General features: G+C 39.4%; 1 protein-coding gene across 8 annotated transcripts in view; it reads right to left on the bottom strand.

Moving 5' to 3' along the window:
• Positions 1-9,193: 9,193 nt before the first annotated feature.
• TTLL1 (tubulin tyrosine ligase like 1) overlaps positions 9,194-19,118 on the bottom strand; it is a 51,986-nt gene continuing 42,061 nt past the window's right edge. For all 8 annotated transcript variants that reach the window (XM_030540258.1, XM_030540276.1, XM_030540295.1 and 5 more), the window contains 3 exons: positions 17,614-17,700; positions 16,444-16,607; positions 9,194-14,797 (listed from right to left, as the gene is read on the bottom strand). In XM_030540258.1, coding sequence (XP_030396118.1) covers positions 14,668-14,797; positions 16,444-16,607; positions 17,614-17,700 — 381 coding nt within the window. In that variant the 3' untranslated portion in view covers positions 9,194-14,667. The remainder of the gene's footprint in view (positions 14,798-16,443; positions 16,608-17,613; positions 17,701-19,118) is intronic.

Raw genomic sequence — 19,118 nt, 5'->3', positions numbered from 1 at the left:
CATCTGCTGCACTTACTGCCAGCCTGCCTACAATGTTCTCACGCTGCACAGTTTGGTTTGGCTGCAGCAGGAGTACAGTATCAGCTCCTAGGGCAATGATACTGGTCTATAGTTCTTCATTCTATTATGGCACTTTTTGTCACAAGAGTGAGTATTATAGTCTTCTGTAAATGCATGTGCATAACTCGTTAACATCAGTTGGAGTTACATATGTTCTCTGAGAGTGACATCTATCCTAGTGCAGTGGCACACACACAAGGCACTCTGCAACTTTTAAGCAACGCTTCAGTGAGGAGCGTGTTATGAGACCTCTGCACTTGGATGAATTTTACCTTCAGAAGATATATCCCCAGAAATATGATTCAGATTCATTATAGCCATAGGATTTAATCTGATATTGGGTAGGAAAAGGTCAGTGCTTCCTAGTTTAAAAAGAAGTTGATGCTTGCAACTTATTTGGTTACATTAAGTTTTCCATTTTGTTTTATTCCCCTGTGGAGACTGTCCCACTGCAGTATGAAATGAAGCTTTGCATCAATCAGTTAACTTCACAGAGGATTACAAGCTATTTCACATTATCATAAATCCAGGGCTGGTGCAAGGATATTTTGCGCCCTAGCTGAAACTTCCACCTTGCGGCCCACCCCGCCCCCCGGCACATCGGTTCATTGAGGGGTAAATCCCAACGAACCTTTATAGACCCCAGAGGCCAGCTTGCCCAGGGGCCAGCTGTGCCCAGGGGTTGCTACCCAGACTAGATTCCCCTCTCCCCGCCCCCTGAACTCCCCTGGAGGGTGCATAGTCCCCCCATGAGCCCTCCCCGCCCCACCCAGGTGGTCCCTGCCCTGAGTCCACTCACTGGCTTTGCTGGGCTTGGGCCATTGCAGCAGCTTGGCAGGGACGAGCTGCCTTCCAGGGGCACCGGAGAGCCAGAGCATCCCGCTTGCAGCAGCAGCAAACCCCAGCTATGGAGGATCCAATGCAGTGCAGGGAGGCAGCAGACCTGCAAAGGTGGCGGCGCCACTAGTGGGGAGCAGCCGCACTTCCCACCCCTCCTGCCCAGGTTGTGGCCCAGCGCTCCCCTGGGGGCTCCTGCAGGCTGCAGCAGATGTATGTAGGCGCCAGCCCCCATGCACCCCCCCTCCCCTCACCTAGGGTTACCATATTTCAACAATCAGAAAAGAGGACGGGGAGAGAACCCCACCTTGCCCCCATCCACTCCCTCCCACATCCCACCCCCTGACTGCTCCCCTCAGAACGCCCAATCCCCCTGCTCTTTGTCCCCTGACTGCCCTCTCCTGGGAACCCTGCCCCTAACTGCCCCCCAAAACCCCACCACCTAAGCCTCCCTGTTCCTTGTCCCCTGACTGCCCTCTTCTGAGACACCCCCACCCTAACTGCCCCCCTAGGATCCTACCTGTTCCCTGACTGCCCCAACCCTTAGCCACACCCCCACGCCCCAGACAGACCGCCAGGTCTCCCATGCCCCATCCAACCACTCCCTGCCTCCTGACAGGACCTCTAGAACTCCTGACCCATCTAACCCCTCCTGTTCCCTGTCCCCTGACTGCTCTGATCCTTCTCCACACCCCCTGACAGCCTGCCCCAGAACTTCCGACCCATCCAACCGTCCCCCTGCTCCCTGACTGCCCCCACCCCAGACTCCCCTTACCATGCCTATGCTGGTCAGACACTGGCTCCATGTGGAGGCAAAATACGCTGCTGCGCGCATAGCCCTCCCCTGCAGAGTGCTGAGGCAGTGAAAGGGGGGAGCTCCAGGAGGAGCAGTGACGGCTCACATGCCTGGGAGCTGCAGATCCTGAGAGCAGCGAGGGCGGAGCAGGGGGGGTACACAGGGGCCGCCGACCACATGCATCTGCTGCACAAGCTCCTGGGGGCGGGGGACGGCGTGCGGGCCACAGCCTGGGAAGGAGGAGCGGGGGGGGCTGCTCCCCACTAGTGGTGCCACTGCCTTTGCAGGGCTGGCTCCTCCATGGCTGGGGCTTGCCACCTCCGCAAGTGGGACACTCTGGCTCTCTGGTGCCTCCGGAAGGCGGCTCCTCCCTGCTGAGCCAGAGCACTGCTTTTTGGTACCCCAACCACTTGGCGCCCTAGGCGACAGCCTAGTTTGCCTAGTAGTTGCACCAGCCCTGCATAAATCCTATTATGTTTATGGATGTGAATCAGATTTTCATTTTCCTGACACTACCAAAGCTAAAACTCACCTTTACCAAAGAACGTAGGCCCAGGTCCTCAAAGTTATTTAGGCACCTATATCCCATTGATTTCAATGCCAGTTAGGTGCCTAAATACCCTTTGAGGATTTGGGCCTTACACTTTCCTCATCCTCAATTTCCCTTAGGCACTTGTTTATTTCTTTAGCTGGAACACATCATCCAAAAATGCTCAAACTTGTTAGCAGATTTAGGAAATAGAATGAATCAGAAACTAACTGAAGTTCACTGGGCCACTCTTGAAGTCCATACTCAGGCACACTGAAGTCAAGGGGAGTTTGACTGAGCAGAACTCCGAGCTGTGATTCTCCGCTGCCTTGCACCTTCTGAGTCATTTGTACCTGTGCAAATAAGTAGCAAGTGTATGTAAAACACTATTACCTGTGTAAATCAGGGAATCACTCTAATTTTACACCAATGTTACAATAGTGTAAATGGCTATAAAAGATGCAAAGCTGTATACAATTAGGTCCCAGGTTCATTTGCAAAACAAATTCAGAGCTGACTTTTTAGCTGAAGGAGACAATTCCTTACTCATCCAAAAATCTGTCACTGTGTGTGTGGACTTGTACATGCCTCATTTCTCCATACACCTGTTTTTATATTGATGGATACACTAAATTGGCCCTCCTGTGTCTTGGTGCAAAAGCAGTATGCCAGTCCCAGTCCTGCAAGCCCTCTGCATATGGAACTCAAATTACTTAAATGTTGCCTAGAAGCCTTCCAAGGGTGAACTCCATGCCCCCAGTATTGTATTAATCTGAGAATCATATAACACACTGCCAAGCTTGTGATGTCCTGAAGCTGCCTTAAAAGGATCAATAAGGATCTCTAGCTGAAGTGTACATAAATGGAATGGAAAGATGAACTGAACTGAATATTTTTAAACAACAGTTTTATACTAAAATCTGGATGAAGATTTTTAACACTGCACATGAAGTCTGGTGTGAGATTACACTGTCAGATAACAATCACATTTGCACATTTTTCAACATTTCATGTCAATTTCCCATATTTATAATAAAAGCTCTACAAAACTACAACAAAATAAATAAAAACAAAAGAAAACATAATTTAAAAGGAAAACAGAAAGACAGACTAAAGCTACATTGAAAGAAAAAATAAGACAATTTACATAATACATCTTAATTTAATTTAATATTTGAATGGTTGGTTGCCTTAGTGCACCATATTAATGATTAGTATTTATGCTTTACTTGTGGCTAATACCCTCTTCTGGTCATAGAATGCCTCCCACTGTTTTTTAAAGTTTGACTATAAAGTGACAGGAAGTCTCTCTGACACCCAGGGAGGCAATAATATAATAATATATTTTTAATTACACTTTTCCCCATTTTCTTGGGGGTGATTTGGAAGCAATTAAAATACAGCATTGTTAAAATCATTCAGCGTATATCTTTGATCAGCTTTATTGACATCCACATGAGTTATACTAGATTTACATCTGAGCAAAATTTGTTTTTACATATAGATATATATGTGTGTGTCTGTATGTGCACGCATATATATATATATACACACACGTACCCAGAAGCTCTGGTTCTGCAAACACCTAAGAACATGCTTTACTTGACTTCAGCAGGACTATTCATGGTAGTAAAGTTAAGCACATGATTAAGAGCTTTAAGAATGAGGACCATACAAATGCTCAAACAATGCACATAAACATTTTTTCAAATGATTTTTTCTCATTCATAAAATGTGAATTTTAGATTAAGAATCTGTTCATATATATTCAAGCCCAGAGATCTCTGCTTTTATTGAATGAAGTGAGACACATACCTACGCATATTTCTATATCTACTGACAGACTGAGTGTGTCCTAGACCCTTCTGGCATGATGAGATAAGCTAAAAAGTTATGCTACCAAAAGGCAATCCATGATTTATTGAGAGATGCTGATGCATCCATTAACAGTTTAAATAATTTTGAATGGAACTATTAAAAAAAATTTCATTTTTCAAATTAAATTATTTTCTGGTATGTTCTAGGCACGAGAAACTAATGGCCAAAATAATAATATTAGCTCACATGCAAATTAGCAGTGGACCTTGATTATTCATGTCTTTTTGAGTGGATTTAGTGTATGCTAAATGTTTGCAATTTTGGCCTGGCAAAGGTTTTTTTGGTAATCTTTTTTTAAATAGGAAGGCCAAATGCTGATAGCTCACATAGGCCTCCTGGTGGACAATTATGTTTTTGGTTTTGGTATTAGGAACAGAACAGAAAGTTGCCCGAAACATCTCTGATTTCCTCTCAACTTTGAATGTGCAGCGGATAGAAAAAGCTATTAGCAATACTGTCTAACTATTTTTAAATATACTTTTGTGTCCTTTGATACCTTCCCTAGTTCAATATGCTTTCTTTCTCAGTTGTTGCATGTTGTATAGCTATGTTTCTGTTATTCTTATATTTACATCACTTCAATTAACATGTTACCATATTCTCTTCAGAATGTTTATGTCCCAGTAAGAGTCAATCATAAGTACAAAACAAATAATATCTGTATCTTTTAAAAATGTTAACATTTCAAAGCAGGACCATTTTGTTTAGGAACAATATAGTTGCCTTAGCATTTATATATACCCACACACCCAACTTTGAATTTGGAGACAGTTTAGCCCCACTGAACTCAGTTAATTTGACCATTTAAATGGTCAACTTATTTGGAAGGGGCTATTTGTATATCTATAACTTTCTGTGGCTGAAATGGTTTTTTAATCCTACCTTATTTTTTTCACGTTAAATATTTTGGATCAGTCATTATATACTGTGCCTACTTTTCTAGTGAATAATTTGCTATAATGGTACTAGATGGTGATTTATAAATTTATTTTTATATTGATATAAAATACTAAAACAGAAGAATCTCAGGAACTGGTGAATCTTGTGCAAGTTACAGAGTTATGTAGGTTACACCAGTGACTCTCAGCCTTTCCAGACTGTTGTACCACTTTCAGGAGTCTGATTTGTCTTGCATGCCCCCAAGTTTCACTTCACTTAAAATTTAAAAAACTATTTGTTTACAAAATCAGATATAACAATACAAAAGCATTGCTGCACACTATTACTGAAAAAATTGCTTATTTTCTAATTTTTTCTGTATCTAATTTTTTCTGTATAATTATAAAATAAATCAATTGGAATATAAATACTGCACTTACATTTCCCTGTATAGTATATAGAGCAGTATAAAAAAATAATTGTTTGAAATTTTAGTTTGTACTTACTTCCTTAGTGCTTTTTCTGTAGTCTGTTGTAAAACTAGCCAATGCCTAGATGAGTTGATGTACCCCCTGGAAGTACATGTACACCTGCTTGGGAGCCACTGATTACACCGTCATAACAATTGAGAAAGTCTCAGCTGTGGGGTTGATTTGAGAATGGAATTTGCTGGACTTTTTCTGAGTTTGCTGCTACTTCTGTTGTCTTTGTAATTTAATACATACACACATACCAGAAATGCCCAGAGAATTAAATGGGCACCTTTTTACTGTTAGAAATAAATATGAATAATCTTTCAAATAAATTCATCTAATTTGTTTGGATAAAAAAAACTGCCAAAATCAATTTTCATCAACTATATACTTTTATTCTGGGAAGAAAGTAAAGCAATAATGAGGCTGTTTTTCAGAATCAGCCTCCAGTTCTTCAGGGCAATTAACTGTGAACATCATAAGAACATAACATAACAATGGCCATACTGGGTCAGATCAAAGATCCATTTAGCCCAATATCCTGTCTTCCAACAGTGGCCAATGCCAAGTGTCCCAGAGGGAAAGAACAGAACAGGTAATCAAGTGATCCATCCCCTGTTGCCCATTCCCAGCTTCTGGCAAACAGAGGCTAGGGACATCTTAAATGAATTTATTGAGTTCTTTTTTGAACCCTGTTATAGTCTTGGCTTTCACCACACCCACTGGCAAGGAGTTCCACAGGTTGACAGTGCATTGTGTGAAGAAATACTTCCTTTTGTTTCTTTTAAACCTGCTGCCTATTCATTTCATTTGGTAGCCCCTAGTTCTTGTGTTATGAGAAGGAGTAAATAAAACTTCCTTATTTACTTTTTCCACACCAGTCATGATTTTATAGACCTCTGTCGTATCCCCCTTTAGTCGTCTCTTTTCCAAGATGAAAAGTCCCAGCCTTTTTAATCTCTCCTCATATGGCAGCCGCTCCATACCCCTAATAATTTTTGTTGCCCTTTTCTGAACCTTTTCCAATTCCAATATACCTTTTTTGAGATGGGGCGACCACATCGGCATGCAGTATTCAAGATGTGGGTGTTCCATGGATTTATATAGAGGCAATATGATATTTTCTGTATTATCTATCCCTTTCTTAATGATTCCCAAGATTCTGTTTGCTTTTTTGATTGCCGCTGCACATTGAGTGGATGTTTTCGGAGAACTATCCTCAGTGACTCCAAGATCTCTTTCTTGAATAGTAACAGCTAATTTAGATCCCATTATTATATATGTAAAGTTGGGATTATGATTTCCAACATGCATTACTTTGCATTTATCAACATTTAATTTCATCTGCCATTTTGTTGCCCAGTCCCCCAGTTTCGAGAGATCCTTTTGTAGCTCTTTGCAGTGTGCCTGGGACTTAACTATCTTGAGTAGTTATTATATCAGTAGTTTAACAGTTAATATTTAAATATCAAACTACCAGATGGCATGAAATTGTTCCACAAATGTGGAGGCTTGAATGTGAGCCTGATTTTTAAAATAGCCTCAATGTAAATTATCTTCTGGTTATACATCCACTTGTGTAAACTGGAAGCTGATTGCTTAAGAAACAGAACTGTTTATAATTACAGAGCATTATTCTCTAGATAGATGAGCCTGATCTATTGTGTTCCAGTTTTATATCTTAGAACTGTATGTCTTCTGTGTAAATATGTGCATTGTTTTTTTAAATCTATAGCAGGAAGCCAGGCAGGAAGGACTAGGGGACACTCTAGGCAGAAGTTGTACTGTGAAGCAGATGGAAAAAGTAGATTTGGGGACAATACTGTTTCCCTTATTCTAATAAAGCTCCTAAAGCAGAAGCAGAAAACTATTCTCTGTGAAAGTTTTATCTCTATACTAAAGAATTAATAGAAAGAAACATTAGCATTTTGTGCCTAGTAAGCAAATCTGACCTATGTATCCAATTCTGGCAAAAAATATCCCCTGTATAGATGTGGTTATAACAATTATCCTGCCTGTGTTGTGCTTGTCTGTTTAATTATTCATACATTGCCGTCAGTCCAATAATCACTTGAGCATGTGAAGAGTAGTATTTTAGGGACAGGGAGTTTACCTATTTTAGTTCTGCCTGTCAAGTTGTTATACTAGCTGAAGTCAGAATTTTTGCAGACTGTCCTTTCCAATGTATTTTGCTCCCCCTGGGGCAGCTTCCAAGTCTCTCCAAACTTCTTTGCACAGCAGTCCACATTTTAGGATTGCTTGGCCGACTGCAGAGGTTAGCTGCACAGGACTGAGGGGCTCCCTTATTGCCACATAATCATCTCTTACTCTCAAATGAGAGCATGGTAAGCCTTGGGCTTTCCCCAGTCCATCTAGAAAAAAGCTTTCTGGATGACCTGAGAGTGGCTGTTGTCAGTTTTGTCTTAATTTTAGATTTAGTTAATAAGCAGTACAGGATAGTGTTCATCAGGAATAAACTACTTAAAATAAACTTATGTATATGCCCCCTTTGTTTCCTTCTCCCACTCCTGTTTTGGCCCAGATCTCCATTAGATATTTAAGCAATGGGAGTTAGACACTTAGATACCGTTGATGATCTGTACCTGAGGCCATGTTGTTCTCATGCATGAAATACTGTCACACTGTCTACTGGTTTCAAAGCGGTAGCCGTGTTAGTCTGTATCAGCAAAAAGAACAAGTCGTCCTTGTGGCACCTTAGAGACTAACAAATTTATTTGGGCATAAGCTTTCGTGGGCTAGAACCCACTTCATCAGATGCATGGAGTAGAAAATACAGTAGGAAGATCTATATACACAAAGAACATGAAAAAAATGGGTGTTGCCATACCAACTCTAATGAGACTAATCAGTTAAGTGGGGCAGGCTGGGGCCGGGTCACTCGCTGCTACTGCCAGAGACAGAGACTGAGCCCGAGCCCGGGGGGCTGCAAGAAAGAAAAAGAAATAGACTCCTCCGCTGGTGAGTACAGGGCGCGGGCCCCACCCCTGCTGCTGGCGCCAGGCCCCCACTAGCCCCCTGGGCCACCATGCCCCCCCCAAAGCATGGAGCCCCCCAAAGCTATGGAGTGGGCGGCTCTGCCCATGAGTGATGTAAGTTACACCAACCTAAGCGCCAGTGTGGACAGCACTATGTTGGTGGCAGAGCTTCTCCTACTAACATACCTACTGCCGCTCGTGGGGCTGGAGCAGCGAAGCTGCGGGAGAGTTCACTCCCATTCGTTTAGATCGGTTACATTTAGAGTTTACAACAGTGCTGCATTGCTGCAGTTCCACTGCTTAAAACTCTCTAGTGTAGCTGTAGCCTATATCTTTACTTTGTTTAAGTTCCTTCTAAAGAAGCATTATTTTTCATTAGGACCACGCGTTTAAAAAAAAAAAAAGCAGACAGTTTAACAATTGAGGTTCCTGCCTGTGATTTGCTGTCTGAATCTTGTCTTACTTATCTGTAAGTTCTTCAAGGCAGGGAGTGTCTTCCTGTTTGTTTTCTCTACAGTGCTAAGCACAAAGATAGTGGTTAATCACATATTTTCTATAATTTTTTTTAATTCTTGTTTCATAAACCCCTGTATGTGTAAGTTTTTATATATTAGAACTAAGAATAATAATTTTTATCTCTGCCAAAGCCTGCTTGAAAAAGGACTTGAGGAGAAAGGGAAGCAGCCCAATACAACCACCCTGTGACCCATTGTTTTAACAACAAAGAGGGATCAGGAAGACAGAGTCAGTCTGGTGGCAGTGTAAACGATTTTATTTTTCCTCTAAAAAGAGAAGGACCAAACCCCTGGTTGTTCACTTATATCCACAAACAAACTCTGCATTTGGGAAAAGGAGTGAATTTAGCCCCACTGGACTCAGTTTATTTGACTATTTATATGGTCATCTTATTTGGAAGTGACCTGTTACACACATGTTTATGGGTCCGCAGGAGACGGTTACAAAGACATAAAATTAACAGCATACACAATAATATAAAATGCTTTGCTAAGCACAAGAGGCTTGAGTCATGGCCAGGACTCTGAATTTGCTGACATATGGGTGTTTAAAATTAAAATCACAATCTCCTATCATCACTATCACAAATCATACTATCACAAAAACCTGTGATCAAGTTACATTCAGAAACATTTTGAGAAGGTTATGGCTTGTAAAATGCCATTTTGCAAAGATATTTTACCACTGTGTTCAAAACCAAATTAAGAATATACTTTCCCAACAGAAAGTGATCACAGATGAGAACCAGCCTCAGTCGCAAAATGACAGACAGCTATGCTACTAAAATGTGCTGAATATAAACAGCATACAGATGTTCTATACCTTTGCCATGCTCTGTGTGAGAGAATATTATGCATGACCCAAACGTATAAATATAAACTTAGTATACGCCATACTCAAAATCCTGGCTCTTTTGACTTAAATGGCAAAACTCCTCTGACTTGAACAGGGCCGCAAATTCACCCAAGGTCAGCAGAGGAAGACAACATGATTGAGAGAGATTCATTAATTTTTTTAATTTAAAGAAGGCCTAGCTCTGTAACAGGTGGACCCCTGAACGCCCTCCACCTCTCCCCTTTTAAAAACAAAACAATTGCATAAAAACATCCAATGTGAATAGCAGGAATGAACTGCTGCTGATTTGTCATCACTGTATCAGGTATAAAACATGATTTAAAAAAAACAGACAAGAGATAAACCAAACAGAAATGCCGTCTGTCACAGGGATGTGAATTTCAAAGGCAGGAACCCAAGAAACGACAGCAAGTGCCTCCTAGTTGCGCTTAATTGTCACAGGATGATGGAGGTTTTGGAAACAACTATGTCCCAGCATGGTTAATGCTGAATGTGAATTAATGGAAGTTAAACCTATAGCAGAGCTGTACGTTGGGATAAAGTTAGTATGTTACAGATGGATTTAAAAATATTGAGGGAGATGGTTCTCTCTAAAAGGCAAAGTGTCCTAGAACTAAGGAATAGGCAAAGCCAAGGCAACAAGGCACATTCCCTACACATAAAAGTGCTAAGGAAGTAACTGTGGAACACCACTGATGCCAACAGTAACAGCATCAGTTAGGGGCCACTCACATATACAGAATATTATCATCTATCACTTCTATTGCAGTCATGCCTAGCTGCCTTAACCAAGTCAGGGCCCCGTTGTGTTAGGCCCTGTACCAACAGGCAGCAAAAACCTGTCCCTTCCTCAAAGACTACTCTTTAGAATGTCAATGGGATGCCAGAACTGAGCAGAGGCATCATGAGTGTGTTCTGCTGCAAGTCTTTCTGCTAACAGTAGCACTTGCCCCTGCTATCTGTTGTGCAGTGGTCTGTTCTCTAAATCAGTGGTTTTCAACCTGTGGTCTGTGGACCCCACTATGTCTAAGATTTCCAAAGAGGTCCCCATCTCCATTTAAAAATTTTTATGAGTCTCCAAATGAAAAAAGGTTGAAAACCACTCCTCTAAATTATCCGGTAATGAAAATCCAATTTAGCCTGTTACATAAAATTATTTCTGTCAGCAAAAGTTAGAAAAATAAGACTGGATTAGTCAAAAATGAAGCTATCTATTGATACCACTCAAGGACTGCATAAGGATCATAACTGGCAAACAAATGGAGAATGGAATCAGAAATTAATGTGTCACGACATTAGGCCTAATTGGATGATGAAGTAACAACTGTATGGGCTAATTCCACTCATCATGCCCTTTTGGATGGACTTTGAGAATTAAAATGGCAGTGGACTCCTGGGAAAAGGCAGGCAGGCCTCTGTCCCACTCCAGAGACTGTGTCCTTCATTGGGGACCCTCAGTCAACAGGACACCCAGACCTGAACACAAGCGGTGACACCGTTATCACTAATGGACCAGAAAGGACCCCAGTCCGATGCATGCAAGATCCTGCTGTCTTCCCTTCCCTCATATTCCTTTCCATCCCCCTCTATCTTATCACCTTAGTTTTTCACCTGATCCTGAGACCAACTGCACTACACAGCACCAGTATGATGGGATGAGACAGCTCATCCAGCTCTGCCCAGCCTGAGAAGGACCAGTAAAGGAGAGGTACTTGACTAGACCACCCATATGGGATCCCAGACCAGGAAGTGAGCCAGGGTTTAGAGAAACAGCTGTAGTGGCTGATCTGACAGCCCAAAGTATCCATCTGTGACTGAGATCAACAAAAGCCATACTGTATTTCCCCTCCTGTTTTGCTATCCTATCTTCTCCCTCTTTGACTGTCTGGTCAAAAACAGTCAAAAGTATGACCACTCAGAGCAGTTCACTTGAAATTCAACAAGACTAACCACTTCTTTCCCACTAAAAAGGATTGCTTGACAGAATAAGAAACTAATAATTATTATCTGTCTGAAAAATGGCCTTTAATAGGTTTTAAGTGTTTTGCGTAACCACTCAATTTCAATATGCTTTGTTTTAATTTTTATTCTTTTTTCTCGTGTATCCAATAAGTTTCCAAACATTTGTATTAATTTTTGAATTTGCTTGCCATGAAATGGTCAGTTTTCCTGTATTCCAAACCCCAAATCATGTTAACTGTTTAATGGTGTACAGTGCTAAGATCATACTATCACCTTTGACTTTAGAGCCATTTATTCCACTGAAATTAATACAACATATCCCAGGCCTGTTCCTGCTCGTTCACATTAGCTTCCATCTTAGAAGCAGGCTTAGTAATGTCACAATGACTTTAGTGAAATAAAACTTAATTATACATAAAGGCAAAGAGTTCGATATTGACTGCAAAACAGTCTGATTTCTCCATACACCATCTTCACGCCACTAAGTCCCTTCAACAAAGTACTCAGAAAAAGGCTAATGAGGTAGTACACATGATACATAGAGACTACTGTAATGGAACTATGAGAATGAAAGTAGCCAAATGCTACCAGATAGATACACTGTGCATGGATGGGATGTAGAAAGGGGAGAAAGAGCCAAGAATCACAGTTTTGATGTTCAGAAATGAGAAAAAAAATGGAGCTATAAGAGATTAAGAAATCAGCCATAGTGTTTAATATGGAGATATACCTAGAACTGGAAGGGACCTTGAAAGGTCATCCAGTCCTTTGCCTTCACAGCAGGATCAAGTACAGTCCCTACCAGATTTTTGCGCTAGATCCCTAAATGGCCCCCTCAAGGATTAAACTCACAACCCTGGGTTTAGCAGGCCAATGCTCAAACCACTGAGCTACCCCTCCCCCGTAAAATACTCCTGTTTGCAGTGTAATATTTCCAAAGGCCTACACTATTGCACATTTCCTAGCAACAGGGGCTTAGAAGATGGAAGAGGAAACATCTGCCCTTAAACAAGTCATCACTAATATGGCATTTAACATCTGACCAGAAATCTATTCCAGACATAGGTTTCACCCTGCCAAGACTCCAATATACAAACAAGACCCAGAATGAGGGAGACAACAATACATGAGGGAGCTGGATATGTGGATTTAACTTCTTTATCATATTAAAAGTACTCCTTAATCTCAGTTCAAGACACAAACTCTGATGACTTATTACAGTGCTCCTAATGAAGGGGGTGAATTCCCATAATTTAAAGGACCAGGAATTTGGTAGAAAGACATGCCAAATTTTGCATTTGACTTTCTATATTTAAACAGAACATACAAGATTAACAATGATTAGAATTGCATATAAAATGTCCCTCATTCATTCTATATAGCTATTAATCATTTAGGGAGATCCAGGTGCTCAGCAGAGATTCATTATGACAGCACAAGTACTTTTGGAGATTTCTTTCTCTCCCAAAATTTGAGCTGTATGTTAAAGCAGCTATGAGAATCTTCTTGATGAGTGCTAGACTTGTGACATCAGAGGTAACAGCCAATCATACAATTGACTAGTTTATATATATAAAATGTTCTACTAGTTTAAAGACTGCAATCAATGCCTTTTTAACTTCTCTGGCTTTGTGCTATTTGTAGCTATTGTACTTTCTGACATCAGAGTCATAGGAGATGGCTTATTAGATGCAATGGAATTTTGTTAGAGAACATAAAATATGTATGTATATAGATGTGTCTGTATTTTACATATGTAAATAAAGAGCTGCATAGATGCAAGCAAAGATTTACAGGCATCACTGAGCAGTGGGGTTGACATTAATTACAGTATGTTCAAGAGGAAAAGCAGGAAGAAGTTTATTCAGTTATGTCCAAAATCACCTTAGAAGTAAAAAAAAATGTCACGTGATAACACAGCAACTTGCTATGTTAGAGATTCTCCTCTTCCATGTAATTTTAATTCCTGAGGAGCTGCAGCTTCAACACATCTGACAATCTCAGTATTTGGGGATGTATTTATTTTTAAATCTCAACATTAGCTAAAAATCATTAACTGTGCATTGACAATCACAGCTCAGCAAAGGTTGTATTGTAAATGTTACCAGAAGAGACTGCACTTGTATCAAGAAATTTAATTGTCATCATGCCAGTGTAAACTATACAACAATGATAATGCCCAACACTTCTGACTTTTCTGGATTCTATTTTCAAGATTAATCCTGGAACACAGAGGAAAGAGATCCTGAGGACTAAAATTTTTTCTAGGTCTCCTACAGAACCTGTAATCAACCCTGACTACAAATTTTTAACACAGTTAATTCTTTACAAAGGAGTTAAAACTGTATAATAAATTACAAGTGTAGAGATAGATTACTTATAATGTACAGTCTAGAAAAAAAAATATTGAACACCAAACCAGTGGTTCGTTTAAAAATAAATATTTAGCGTCAACACCAGATTTCTTAAGAAGGTTCTTTAAGAGAATTATAAGCCAAAACAGCCATTTGTTGAAAAAATATCCATGTTTCTCAAGTCTGAGTAGTTATGCTTTTAAAAGTTTAAAGCTATGAATATGTTAATTCTTTATATTACATTAAATTTGCTATAGCCACATGCAGCATAATACTCTTGCAGTAAACTAGTTAGTTTACTATTAGAATAGCTGATTAGGTGCCTTACTTTATACAGACCTGTCTCATATTGGTACAAATATTTCTTTGACATATTTCGTCCCGTTTCAGAGTTATTAACTCCCATACACAATAGAGAAGAAAGCCATACAAAGGAGAGAGCCCCAAGTGCTCAGTTCAAAATCTTCTGCCAAGAGCATCGCACTGAATTTCAGTAAGATGTTATTGATTTGATATTAATTTGATTTTGTCACTACTTCCATGTGGTGAGCACGGGCTTTCCTGAATCTCTTGCTCGACTTCCTTTTATTCCAATGGATTGCCCAGGACGGCTTCTCAAATCACGATCAGATCCATCACTTTGTGCCATCTCTTCATCATACCTAAAATATAATAATTTTTTCAGTGTCTCAGTCTCCTAATCACCGGACAGCAGAGATCATAAGAATGACCTTTCCTTAGTTCTTTATTGTTTAATATTTAGCATTCACATTTTTAAAGTATGGATCCTTTTCTATAAACACTCACATCACATAAATAGCTCATTTTAAGATACAACGCCTCACATAAGTTATTCATGTGGGGAAGCATTCACAGGATTGAACCCTATGACATTATAATAAAATGAGCCCTATTATACTTCAGTAGCGATTTATGAAAAACAGGCACATCATCATCAGAGTTTCTATTATAGCAGACACAAATAATTGTAGAGCTTGTGAAACTATTTGCGGCATGTACTTCTGCATTTCTTTTCTCATCACTTCGTCTAATATACTTGTGTGTAAACAGAAACATTAGCTTGTTGCTTATGCAGTAATGTCACAATCCAGTGTATCAAACACAGAAACAACTGGAACATCAGAAAAGTCAGATTATGACACGAGTTAACAGAATTAAGCAAGAAGGGTGGGCTGATTAGATAATCAAGATCTAAGATTCAATCTGAACACTATCTATCAGCATCAGAAGTACCCATAAATTTAATATATTTTTGATAATATGTATTTTGTAAAGCTTGCCACAGTGACAAGTATCTCTTTAAATGTTCAAACTCAATATGACATGAAATAATCCCACTATCAATTGATTTAACAGTTGCTAGAGGCATTCAAAGGCAGAATTTGATTCTAAATATATAAATGCCAATAGTCAAAATAGAAAGACACAGCTACAATATTTTTCAGTCAAACAGGTTTCCATCTGTACCTATTAACTAATACTAAATGCAGATCATCAGTGTTCATAGCTATCACATAGCGAACATTAATTATAAAGGTATGCTCCAATCTTGCAAACGCTTATGTATGTGACTAAATTTACTCGCATGCATAAGCGTTTGCAGAATCAGGGCCTTAGATAAAATAGATGGCATGAATTAGTGGGTCAGCTAACATACTGTAATACAGTACTATTAATTCCTGACCAGGCTCTCAAACATTTAGCTTTTGAAACTGGTTCCAAATGGAATAGGGAATTTGATTACAAATTCAGCATCCCCCTAAATGAATAAGCCCATCTCAGACACTCAATCACACATTTATTATATCAGATTAGAAATAATCTTGCAATTCACTGTTTTAACATCCCATCAATGAATCACAACAGTTGGGTGACCATTCCCATGAATTAAGAGAGTTTTTAAAATTTTCTTGGTACATATAATGCATTTAACTGTTACCCACACCTTATATTCAGTCTAAAATACATACTATATATGTGTTGGATATATCCTGAAGAGTGAAATTCATTTCCCCAACATATACCCTCAATAAATCAACGTTTTTGACGGTGAAGTCCAGGGGCTCACCAGGAAGGGGACATCAACCCACAGGCAGTAGCCCCAGACAGGAGTGCAAATACTTGGAAGCTGCTATTCCAGCCCTAAACATGGTAATTAAGTGATACAGAGCACTTCAGGTTTTTCCTCCAAACCTGGATGAATGTCATCACATCTACATGGTTCTAAATTAATCTTCTCTCTCTCAAGAACATGTTCATATTTACATAGGACATTACTAAAACTTACAAAATCTCGTAATTTCCAAGAGCTTCTTTTGGTGGAGATTTATTCCATTTACAGTCTGGAATTTCACCATTAGGCACAGCAATGTTAAGTGTGTCATTAATAAGATTATATTTGAGGATGCGATCGTTGGCTGTACTGGAGGTAAGAGAAGGGGAAGCATTGACCTGTTAAAAACAAAGACATTTTATTTTCAGCAACTTCCTTTTGACTAAAATATGGCCCCTATAAACTACTCACCAGCATTTCAACATAGAGGCTTTTCTTTGAACAAAACCATTGCAAGGAAACAGTGCATTTCCTACAGATTTTATTTTTGAAGTATCATTCACTCTCCTTAGGGTTTGACTGTAGATTTTTGTTGGGAGCAAGTTCACCTGTGCTAATCAAGCCGCCTGTGGGGATTTATACCTTTAGTTCACACCAAAGAACAGGCAAGTTTCTCACTGGCTTTGCCCCTTCCTAGCAGTTGTTACATATGGACCGGTGGGGCTCTTTATTCTGGAGTTATTGCTTTTTATCTGTATCCCTCCTCTGAACTCCCCTTTTCCACACATTTCTCTGGCTGGCAAAGTGGGTAAGAAGTCTGACAGTTTTTTAAATGTATGCTTAACCATTATGTATAAAGATAAGATGTAGGGAAAAATAATAGGGTACTGATACATTAGACATGGGGTTTGGACAGGAGTTAACATACCATGGAAGTTTGTATAATTCATACAACAAATGTATACAACTCTGCATTATTTCAAGTTTATTCTTCTAATATGTGTATCCCTTATTTTCTAGCTTTCCTACAATTTCAGGCTGTGTTATATATAGTATCTAAGCTTTAGCAGAGTTAGATTTACATTGCACTGAGCCAGTGCCAATCCTCCATCTACTGGTGCACTAATAAGGTTGCTGGCATTCAGACAGCTTCTGTAGTCAGAGCATATCATGAATGCACCTGGATTTGGTTTTTGCTGACCAGGCCAGAACACAGGTTTCTCCTGAATTCTGATATCCTGCAACTCCCACAGCCCATTTTGTTGCCTGTTTTACTTTCCAACAGCCTTCCCCAAACACTTTCATCTGGAAAAGGGAAAACTCAAGCTCAGGTTTGAAAAAGCAGATGTATACTGTGAACGGAAATGGTGAGGAGGGTTGTTTATAAAATGTACATAACTTTACCTCAATAAGCCATGGTTTAAGCTTGTCATCAATGATAATGTCGTATCCATAGCACTCAAAGCAGTGTTTATCATTGTTCATTACAGGCTGAAACAAGTTAAGAAGAAATGTATATTAAAGAAGAAAGATTTATTAAGTAACTTGAAAGATTATACATTACTATAGTTCTCTATTATTATTTTTCTAGGTATCATGTATAAATATAATACCAGTTGTCTATGGCAGCTTTCTTAGTACAAGTTTTCTGCTCTGACTTCCCAATACAACATTTTATAAATATATGTAAGATTCTTTTTTTATAAAATGTCATCTTCTCAAGCTGTCTCTGAGTATTATCATAGTAATCAGTGTATTAACAGAACATATTTGACTGCAGCGCTTTCATTCAGTTTCATCTGTGTATCTTACGGCACCCAGTGAGTATGAAAACAAGAGTGTTAAAGGCTTTCACACCGTAAGTGAAATTAGAAATAATCTTACATTTTCATGTATAAAAATACAAATTTACCTAATCATTAACACTTTCACTTTCAAATTAAATGTGACTTATCCAAAGACCCTTGTTTATTATAGTGTTGTAATGATGCAGCAAAGATGGAGTTCAACCCCAAATACTGACTAGATCCTTATATTTAAAATACTTCAATCTCTATATCATTATACCTAGCTCAAATCCATTATGGTCAGGAAAACTAAAATAGGCTAGGGACACAATAATGCTGGGATGGAAATTCTCAAGCGATTCACTTGTTTTCCAGCATCAGCTAAGGTCTTAAAGTAGGAATGCCAGGGCACCTCTTCTCCTGTGCAACATTCACCAGATCACTTAAAGCAGGGGTTCTCAACCATGGATATGCATACTCCTGGGGGTATATCAACTCATCTAGATACTTGCCGAGTTTTACAACAGGCTACATAAAAAGTACTAGCAAAGTCAGTACAAGCTAAAATTTCCTACAGGCAATGACTTGTTTATACTGCTCTATATACTATACGCTGAAATGTAAGTACAATATTTATGTTCCAATTCATTTATTTGATAATTATATGGTAAAAATGAGAAAGTATGCAATTTTTCAGTAATAGCGTGCAGCAACGCTTTTGTATTTTTATGTCTGATTTTGTAAGCAAGTCGTTTTTAAGTGAGATGAAATTTGAGGTACACAAGACAAATCAGATTCCTGAAAAGGGGTACAATAGTCTGGAAAAGCTGAGAACCACTGATTCAAAGAACCCTTTGTAGCAGGTCAGTACAGATGGTTTCCAGAAATTAATATTGAAAGGTTTTCAGTCTTGCAGGGCGTAGGGGAAGGAAGGAAAAGCATTTCTCCTGCTAAGTTTAGGAAATAGGAAGGAGCACTGACGCTATCAGAACACTTCCTCTTCTGTCCATTATCTGTTTTTCTTCTGCTCTTCACATTGTTCCTCTTCTCTTTTACAATACTGTTAATATTGGGATGAGCTGCCTTTTCTTCTAGCATCTAATTTGGCACTTTGGGAAACTG

The sequence above is a fragment of the Gopherus evgoodei genome, chromosome 1, assembly GCF_007399415.2.
Source record: "Gopherus evgoodei ecotype Sinaloan lineage chromosome 1, rGopEvg1_v1.p, whole genome shotgun sequence".
NCBI lineage: Eukaryota > Metazoa > Chordata > Testudines > Testudinidae > Gopherus > Gopherus evgoodei.
This window is presented reverse-complemented; position numbering and strand designations above follow the sequence as displayed.